The sequence below is a fragment of the Capsicum annuum genome, chromosome 7, assembly GCF_002878395.1.
Source record: "Capsicum annuum cultivar UCD-10X-F1 chromosome 7, UCD10Xv1.1, whole genome shotgun sequence".
Taxonomy (NCBI): Eukaryota; Viridiplantae; Streptophyta; class Magnoliopsida; order Solanales; family Solanaceae; genus Capsicum; species Capsicum annuum.
Window position 1 is genome coordinate 152,498,354 of NC_061117.1, and position 10,143 is coordinate 152,508,496.

Sequence of the window (10,143 nt, forward strand, 5' to 3'; positions counted from 1 at the left end):
TGAATGAGTTAATGGTGGAGTAAAAATAGGATGTGGGTTTTTGTTGATATCTATCAAGAGTAAAGTTGAAAATTGAAATCTTATGTAAATTTTAAAAAGTAAGAAATATTAGGTACTATATTCTTTTAAGTATGAGATTTGTGTAATTTATCCTTTTTTTTTTTTAAATGATCGGTCCATATCCTCTCCCCAAATTTATATTGTGTTGGGTTTACGATATAAATTTATAGTGTCAACTAAATGCATTACAAATTTGAACTCATTCCATCCAATTTGTGATTTATTTTATCACATCTATTAGATAGAATAAATTAGCCCTAACATTGAATCTGCACCTGAGATAATCCATAACTATAATCTGGGGATAATTTAGTCCGTATAAACAACCCGAACAAACTCTGAGCATCAATCCTGGACTTTTCGGAAAACTTTCAAACACTTGGAGGACGTGTTATGCAATTTCCGTGCCTATAAATGGTCTTGCATATCTCCTGTAAGAAATCAAACAAAGTAAAGGAGTACTACTAATATTCTGAAGATCTATTTTCAGGTACATCCTCCTCCGTGATTTTTCTTTCTTCCAGCTCTTTTTTATGTTTATTTGTTCTGATTCAGATTTTACCTTTGTGGTTTTTGTTAGATTCATTCACTATGGCGGACCTCATCTCAAGCTGGCCAAACAAATTAGATGCAGTTCCTCCAAAATATTGCATACCGATGCATGAAAGACCAGCGGATCCAGTTCAAATTGGGGAGCGTATTCCAGTCATTGATTTAGGGAAAGCTATGGGGGAAGAACGACCTGTTGTTGTTCAAGAACTTATGAAAGCTTTTGAAGAATATGGGTTTTTTCAGGTTTATTATTTGTGCATTATTAATACAACGCTCCATTTACTCCGTGCTTATACTTAATCTATGTTGACAGTGCCAGGAAAAGGCTTTTTCTCAAGAAAAATCAAAATGTTAAAAAGTTAATACAGCAAGAAGTCCAGGAAATTTGACATACGTTATGTTTTTTTGTGTATCTACATACAGTATAATTTTCCAGTGATCCGCCACTGGGTGGTTTAATAAACAAGAAAATTGTCTAAAGCTGGAGTATTTAATTAAATACGAATTCGAAATGAAATGCTAGAATGATGAAATAGGTTATCAATCATGGAGTATCAGATGATCTAATGAAGGAGGCAATGAAAGTGTACAAAGAATTCTTCAGTCTACCAGCTGAAGAGAAAGCGAGTTATGCAAAGGATGCAGCAAATAATACAGCAAGAGGTGCAGCGACACTGTATACTAGCAGTGCTAAGCATTATGATTCAGAGGAGCATCGATACTGGAGGGATGTCTTGGAACACAGTGCCAATCTCGACGGGAAAGACAAAGTAACTTGGCCAGATAACCCTCCAAGATATAGGTACCTAACCATTTTTCCTTTTATCTTTTCATTTCACCTTTATGGTTTACTTTTAGGGGGAGTGGTTACTATGCAGGGTGGATCCAGTATGGTTCAAGTAGGTTCATATGAACCCACTTCGTCGAAAAATTATACCGTCTATATCTGTATATATAGTTAGTCCAACAGTATATATTTAAATTTGAACCCACTTCGAACTAAATAAGCCGCTAGCCCAGTGGAAGCGGGTTCAAATTGGATGCCCATGTCGCGAGTTCGGACCTGGATTGAAGCAGTATATATTTAAATTTGCAAAAACCTTGAACAAGTTAAGCTGCTAGCCTAGTGGAAGTGGGTCCAAATTCGGAAGCCTAGGTCGCGAGTTTGAACCTGGATTGCAGCCTACATTTGTGAACATGAATTTATGTATGGAAGAGGGTCTAATATGTGCGAACTTATGCGAAATTATGCAAAATTGAGCGGATATGTCCCTCGTTAATACTTTAGCACAACTATATCCTTATCAATTATCATCCATAAACAATTAATAAGCAAAATAAAATGAGAAAATGAACTTTCAGGGAGGTTATTGGTTCATATTCAGATGAAGTGAGAAAGCTGAGCAAGATCATCTTGGGTCTGGTAGCTGAAGGGCTAGGCTTGGAGGCAGGATTCTTTGACAAGGAACTTGGGCAGAGAATGCTTGTCAATCACTATCCAGCATGCCCAGATCCAAGTTTAACCTTGGGAGTTGGTGGACATTGCGATCCTAATCTCATAACCATTATCCAACAAGAAGTTTATGGCCTACAATTATTGAAGGATGACAAATGGATTGGTGTGGATCCGATACCTGGTGCATTTGTTGTCAATTCAGGTTTACCAATCACGGTAGGTTTATTTTCTTAATTTTATTTTGTGTAGTTAATTTGATTAAATTGTACATACAACTTTTAAATTTTGTGTTTTTAAATTGAAGGTGTATTGCATGACCTATTGGATCTTATGTCCCACAACTTGTTATCTTATTCCTGGAAGAAAGTTTCATTAAAACTAAAATGGGATTAATGGATTTAACATTTACTAAATGCATAACAATACATTGGAGTAATAAGGAAATTAAGACACATTGAATGAAAGGATTTAAAAAGTGGAAGTTGAACACAAGAATTCTAGGAGTAAATTCCTCATATTTTCACTCAACTAAAAAAATATCCCAATAAAGTTATTTATCTTTTTTTTTGTTCCAATAATATTATTGAACTTTATGCATTTTCCTTAAAAATCAATAATTGCTAAAAGTGACTCAAAAGATGAGAGAAAACTAATCAAAAAAGTCTCTTAAGTTTGAACTTTGAATTTAAATAATCCTTGTTAATTAACAATATGAAATATCAATAACTTTTCGACTATAAAACTTAGTGAGTATAATCTGCTTCAACTTCTAACTGCCAAATTAAATCTAATGACGTCCACAAAAAATTGTAATTAAAATTGTTAGGAATAAGCTTATATGTACTGTATTTATTTAGAAACTTAGGAGTTCAATAATAAAAGAATATTCTATATTTATTTATTTTAGGATTAATCTTTATTTTTAATAAAATAGTTCAAGTTAGTTGTTAGTTTCTTCTACTCCAAATTATTTTCAAAATAATTATAATTCATAGAGAAGACGATGAATTCTTGCAAATCAAAAAAAAAAATTAGGGTCTCTAACTAGTAGAAGAACCATATATAAATATTTTAAAAGATTTTTATTTAAAAAAATAATGCATATTAACGGATATCATGATAATAACATCAATCATTCACTATCAAATAAAATTAGGTGATTTTATATAACTATTTCGCAACTTAAAAATGTTTTAAGGTTTCAATATTATTTTTATCAATCTTGTGGTAATATTTCAGAGAAGATTATATCGCATCGTCAATTTAGCTGTAAAAACTGAATACATTTACCAATTTGGACAATAAATATACTTCTTATTTATTTCATTTAAAACATAACTAGTTAATATCCTTTGTCTTTTTAATTCATTTTTTAATATTATGATTTGTGTCTTTTTAAATTATATTATGCACTTATTGATAAAATATATTAAAAACTAATTTAAGAAGTATAAAAGTAAAATTAATTGGAGGCCTATTAATATTTCATTTAAAAAATAAGGACTATTTAAATTCAAATGTCAAACTTGGTGGACTATTTTGGTCATTTTTAACAATTATTAGTTTGTAAGAAAAATGCGTTAACTTGCATGATATTATTGGAACAAAAAAGGATAAATGATTTTAGTGAGACATTTTGCTAAGTTGAGTGACAATATAAGAAATTTACTCGAATTGTAGACTTGTCTCGTGTTTTTTCTTATTGCTCTTTGATTGTATAAATACAGGTAATTAGCAATGGGAAGCTAGCTAGTGTTGCACATCGAGTGGTGACGAACACAACTCATTCCCGTACATCCATTGGTACTTTTATTTGTCCGGATGATATCGTTGGACCTGCCAAAGCACTTCTTGGTCCGGATAATCCCCCACGGTTCAAATCCTTTAAATGGGGCGAAGAGTTTATGCCACATTACCTCAGCAAGAAATCAGTTTACCACGCCTCATTGGAGCCTTTCAAAATTGATGCTTAAGCATTTACGTGTGACAAGGATGCAAGTGATCTCTGCTGCTACTTTTAATTTCCAGAATAACAAGAGCTTTAATTCACAACTTCTTTGTAGTTTGGAACCTATGTTTGTTATCGTGCTTTATTTCGTTGGTCATGAATAAGAAGCTTTGGTTCCTTTTTTCTTCATGGTTAGTTGTACCAATTGGTGTAGTACTATGATATTTATGCGCAGATAAATAATAATGGAACTTTTCAGTACTCTTCATTTCAATTTAAGTGAAAAGTTTGAATAGGCACTCGGAATTGCATTTCTTAGATTTGTGGTCATGAATGTCATAATATTAGTTTTGGTGATATGACTTCTGAAAATTATAAGGGAAAATTATTTAACTAGGCAAACACAGGTCAACTATACTTTAAACTAATTTCATAATGTAGAACTAATTCTCATTATATACTCTCTCCGTTCCATATTAGGTGAATTGTTGGGTATGACACATTCGTTAAAGAAAAATTTAAAGACATAAATTGTAGGCTACTTTTCAATATTACCCTTCTAATTATTCTTTAATTATTCTCTTAAAATGTGAAGTACTTAAGAACCTCATTAAATGAAATGGTATAATAACAAAACATACCTAATGTATTTTCACAAAGTGGAATTTGGGAGAGGTAAAAAGTACTCAGTCCATACCATCACCTCAGATGAAGTAGAGAGGTTGTTTCCGATAGACCCCCGGCTCAGGATAGATAACGATATAACAAACAAAAAACATAAAAATAAGCAACAAAATAGGATAACACACCGCCAGATAATAAAAGAAACAAAACACCGACAAAGTAATACTATAAACTATCTATTTGAGATCACAAACATCATCAGAACACTACGAACAAGAAACTACAGGCACAGATATAAACAAAGTACTCCTACTTACTACTACGGACACACTCCTACCCACTAGCCTCTACCCTAAATCCGCATCTTCCATTTCTTCCTATCAACGTCACGTCCTCCTTAAGCTGTAACCTCTCTAAGTCATGCCTAATCACCTTCCTCCAATATTTCTTCAACTTATCTCTACCCCACCTAAAAGTATCCATAAACAGTCTCTTACACCTTCGTACTGGAGTATCCATGCACCTCCTCATCACATGTCCAAATCATCGCAACCTTACTTTCTGCATCTTGCCTTCCATCGAAGTCACTCCCACCTTTTCACAAATAACCTCATTTCTAACTCCATATCTCTTGGTAAGTTCACACATCCATCACAACATCCTTATCTCCGACACCTTTAATTTTTGAATGTGGAAATTTTTAAATGGACAACACTCTACTCTAGATAACATAGACGATCGGACTGTCTGTACAACTTACCTTTAAGCTTAGGAAGCACCTTTTTATCACACGAGACTCTCGAAGCGAGCCTCCACTTCAACTACCCTGCACCAATATGGTGTGTGACATCCTCATTAATTTCTCCATTCCTCTAAATTATACACTCAAAATACATGAACATATCCTTCTTTCGAATATCCTAAGAATATAATCCAACTTTACTATCACGTCATTTGGTTCAAGTTCGAGAAGTATTTATCGTGTTAAAAGATTTCAACTTGGCATCAAAAGCCTAGAGTGTTTCAAGAGAGTGTTGAAGTCAAAGAATCAATACAAGAGAAGATAAATATAATATTTTAGGTTCTTTTGATCATAGTATAATGTTCATGTAATTAAGGGGAATTTATGTTTTTCCTTATTTTTAGTTAGCCCTAATAATATAAATAGAATATGATGAATATTTTTAGGGTAGACAATATTTTTAGGTTAACTCTCTTAGTGAGATTTATGGGTTGAATTCTTTTGTCTCTACATTGGCTCTCTCTTGAATATCCTTTGGTAAGATTATTCATGTATGAGTTTTATTCTCTTCTTCCTTGAATTCAATTATGTAATTGTTTGTTCAAATTAGAAAATTACAAATCTATACTTGTCTATAATTTTCTTTAATTGTGGGATTGTTTCTTTCTTTCTTCTCTATCTTTCATTGATTTCTTAATTATCCATTCAATATTTTTATCTTGTATCTCATTTCACATCAATTGATATCAGAGCAAGACTAAATAATTGTTCCTATATTATTAATTCTTGGCTTGCATTTTTTGCAAATCTAAAACAAATTATTCGGATCTTAAATCCAAGTGATTTTAAAATAGATGTTATTGGATTTCATTGGGAATAGTTCAAAGTGCTTGAATATCAAATTTGGGAGCATTTAAACTTGATTTGGGTTGATTTTGTTCATTTTCTTCCATTTTTGCAACTACACTTTCAGCACTTTTTAAAGTACAAAAATTTAAATTTTTGAGCTCTCTTGTGCAAATTTTACCCCCATCTTTTGAATCGAGGGTGTTTTGCTATATTAGGTTCAATTTTGGGGTCTAAGGATGACTTTGGAGTCAATTTTGAGTTCAAAAATTGGACTTTTTTTTTTGTGTGAAGTTTAGTGAAATTTTAAACTTTGAGTTGATTCCTTAATTCAAAAATTATTGGGTGATTCTTAAAAATATTTCATATTGATTGAGAAAATTTGATTTGAGTTTGGTATTGATACATGTGATTAATATGGTGTTTTGATCTTGTTTTTAGAGATCTTTTTTGCCGAACTCTAAAATTTTGAGTTGTTTGATTGATGGATAAATCATATTGTATATCAATCTCTTTAGCTAGATTACATTGAATATTAGTTCTACTTGTATTTTCTAGTTATTTTTGTGTTCGCACTTTATTTCATGTCAATTTTTTTGTACTTTTCCTTTTTAATTTTATTTTGTATTTATTTTATTTCTTGTCCATTAGTGTGTTTTGTCCTTCTTTGTTATTGACATAAACTTAACTCCAAATTTATTCTTCAAAGCTTATTTTGAGATTATATTATAGAATCTTGAAGAGACTAAGAAATACCCTTGAGCGGTTAAAGGCTTGAGGGGTGAGATCATTTGAGTATGATCCTAAAAGCCTACAATCTTTGAGTGTATACTCGAGCGAAAAGAAAATTCAGTGTCAACATTTGAGTTATACATGTGAGGGAGTGAATTGTGAGGTCCATTATTTTACTAACCACCTTCCGTGTCCTAATTATGTCTTATATAGGTTCAAGGAGTTACAATGAAGGTTTGGATGTCAATGGAGAACAGAGAATTTTATCTTAGATTTTTACTTCTAGTAAGAATTTATGCTACTAACTCTTGGTTTGGTCCTACTTTTAGTTTATTTTGTTACCAAAAAAAAGAGGAAAAAATTCAGTACCAAATGCTTGGCAATTTTTGTGAAGCTTTTCATGATTATTATAGTAGTTCTTCTATGAGAATAAGAGAGCATAAGCCTAATGAAATTTTGATTAAATTTGACGTCATTGTTGAAGGATATGAGACCAGTTACACATTTGATTACATCTTAGGTGTAGATAAATTATGCTATGTCAACTTCATTGATCCTTCTTTGATTGGGTGATTGGAAATACCTTTTCATACAAAAATCTCACTATATAAATTTGGCGGAAGGGATATTGACAAAAAGATAAAGATCATTATTTATAATGGGAGTTATCTAGAAAAAATTTGGTGTAGTATCTACCCTTTGTTTACTTGTTTGGTGTGTTTAGAAGCTCCTTGGTTAAGCATAATAAATTTAGGTTTGATAGAAATTTAAAAAAAAAAATTGTTGTAGATTCTATGGAAAGAATGTATGTCTTAACTCCTATGGTCATTATCAAATCTTCAATAACAAATGAGAAAATCAAGAAAATGAAAGTGAAGATTACTAACTTGAAATTTGACATGCAAAGTCATTTCAACGATTCAAGTATAGCATTTGAAGCTTCTAAAGATATAAAATTGCAACTTGATGTGAAGAGTCATCCTAATGACTCAAAGGGGATATTTAGAGCCTATTGCACTTCTAATGAAATGAATGATAAAGAAAAGAAAGAGAGACGTAAGGAAGTGAATAGTGACAATTCAAGAGGACAAATAGGAAACAATATTTAGAATAAAGTGAGTGAGTGGCTACGAACACAAAAGAAAAGTGAATTGAAAAATGAAAGTGATTTTTCGCAAGAAAAAAAGAAGAAAAGTGAAGTAACTGAGAGAAAAAAAATAAGATAATAGAAAAAAAGTGTGAGTGAGAGGTTTTCTTATTCTACCTCTAATCCTTTGAATTCTTGTTTTTTTGGTGTTTCCACTTGTTTAGAAGGTCTTCTTCAAGAAGAACACAAAAAGGACAATTCAACATGAAAAAAAATCAAGAATTGGAAGAAGCAAGTCAAACTAGGACTACTTCAAGTGAGCAAGTGCGCTTAATTTTAGAAAATTAAGGTAAAGAAGGTTCTTTAAATGTTCATCGAGGTAAAAAGTCTAATCCTGACTCTTTAGTTACTTCAAATGAACTTGATAGTGACTTGATTATGAATGTTATACCATTTTTTAGTTAGATTGATGATTCTTTACTTTGTGTTAATAGACAAATGGATGATGGTCATACACTAGTTGAATATGATTGTGGAGCTAAAATTATTATTGATTGTGAGATTAAAATATTTTAAGCTAGTGTTATTTCAAAAATAATAAAAATATGGTGTTTCCTCAAATCCTTGTGATGAATATGAATATATTTATTCTTCAACTACTAGGAATACTAAAAATATGATTGATGATGAATGTCTTTTTGTGAGTTGATTCGTAGCAATTCTTTATTCTGTAAGGATAAAAATATTATTTATGATAGTACACTTGAAATGGATCATGCAATATGTGATAATATCCTTTTTTAGACTAACGAAATCAAATTTTTAAAATATTTGACAATCCTTTATTTGGTGAAAATATTCAAAAAAAAAAATTAAAAAGTAAGTTTTGTATTGATATTGTGAGTCGTTCATTGAGTTGTCCTATTCTTGATTGTGTAATTCACAATGATCATAATTTGAAATATAATTTTAAAAGTGTGAATACTATTGATCGATTTCAATTACATGATTCATTCCTTGTATCATATGCACTTGATGAAAATAACGATTCAAAATATAAAGAGTGCATGACTTACGAAAATAATTTTTGTGGCTTGCTTGAGGTTGCTAATTGTTTGAATGTTAGCAAGCTAACTCTCAAATTATTTTTTGAAAGTACTTCTTATTTTGAAAAGTCCTCTAAAATTGAAGAAAATCGTTTTTTTAAAAAAATGAGGGAGGCACAAGTAATTGGAGTAGTAAAGAGATAGATGCTAGTTTTTGTCTTACCTTGAGCATATATTTGGGCTGAATTTCTAAATTCTTCTAGAAGAAAATGTAAATATAATCTATTTAAAGCATTGTCAAATATCTATGGGCATAAATGTAGCAATTCTTCTTTTGATAAGTTTACTAACCTTGTTGATCTATTTGTGAAACACCATCAAGAGAGGATCTACAACGAGATAATATACTTGAGAGCATCTTTTTGGGCTATAAAAGGATTTGAGGTATATTTCCCTTTTAAATCCAAGAATGATTTATTTGAATGACTAGTACATATATTTTAACTTTCTAATGTCATGAAGATAAATTTCTATGCCTTTGACTTTTACAATAGCAACTTTGTTGTGATTAGTGAGAATTATTTAATGTTGTTATTTGATTCATGTTGACAGTTACTAAGTGAGAAATACAAGAAAGTTTCGAGACTAATGTTTGTATTTGATTCCAGAAATGCATACTTGTATTTAAGATTTGTGAATGATATTGTTAGTTCTCTTAATCATGTGGTTAGAAGAGTACAATTCAATTATGAATTAAGGAACTATTTAATCCAAGTTGTTGAAGAAACTAGTTTTGACTTGAAAGTTCTAATATGTAGAATTATTAGTTTCTTTAACCTTTATTTAATCATTTTGGTATACTTTTGAGTCAAGTTCTTGATACTATGTTTGAAAAATTGATTTTTATGGGACTTCATAATTCTTGGCTTTATCACAGAAGTTTGTATTTTTTGGGAGTGGTATGTAACTTATTTGAAAGATTACATTTTAGTTTGTGTATCAATTTCTCTCTATGATTTTCAAGGCTCAAATTCGAGGTCGAATTCTTTT

General features: G+C 30.9%; 1 protein-coding gene across 1 annotated transcript; it reads left to right on the top strand.

Moving 5' to 3' along the window:
- Positions 1 to 254: 254 nt before the first annotated feature.
- On the top strand, positions 255 to 4,277 carry LOC107878069 (hyoscyamine 6-dioxygenase). Its single transcript, XM_016724945.2, has 5 exons — positions 255 to 550; positions 641 to 855; positions 1,149 to 1,414; positions 1,975 to 2,284; positions 3,796 to 4,277. Exons 2-5 carry the CDS (start codon positions 652 to 654, stop codon positions 4,039 to 4,041), a joined length of 1,026 nt encoding a protein of 341 aa, XP_016580431.1. The 5' UTR covers positions 255 to 550; positions 641 to 651; the 3' UTR covers positions 4,042 to 4,277.
- The last annotated feature ends 5,866 nt before the right edge of the window (positions 4,278 to 10,143 follow it).

What these genes read in the sequence shown, in the direction of transcription:
- LOC107878069 (XM_016724945.2), top strand. Translation starts at nt 652, where the DNA reads ATGGCGGACCTCATCTCAAGCTGGCCAAACAAATTAGATGCAGTTCCT. An exon ending in AAGAATATGGGTTTTTTCAG is followed by an intron (nt 856 to 1,148) that starts GTTTATTATTTG and finishes ATGATGAAATAG; the next exon opens with GTTATCAATCATGGAGTATC. An exon ending in GATAACCCTCCAAGATATAG is followed by an intron (nt 1,415 to 1,974) that starts GTACCTAACCAT and finishes ATGAACTTTCAG; the next exon opens with GGAGGTTATTGGTTCATATT.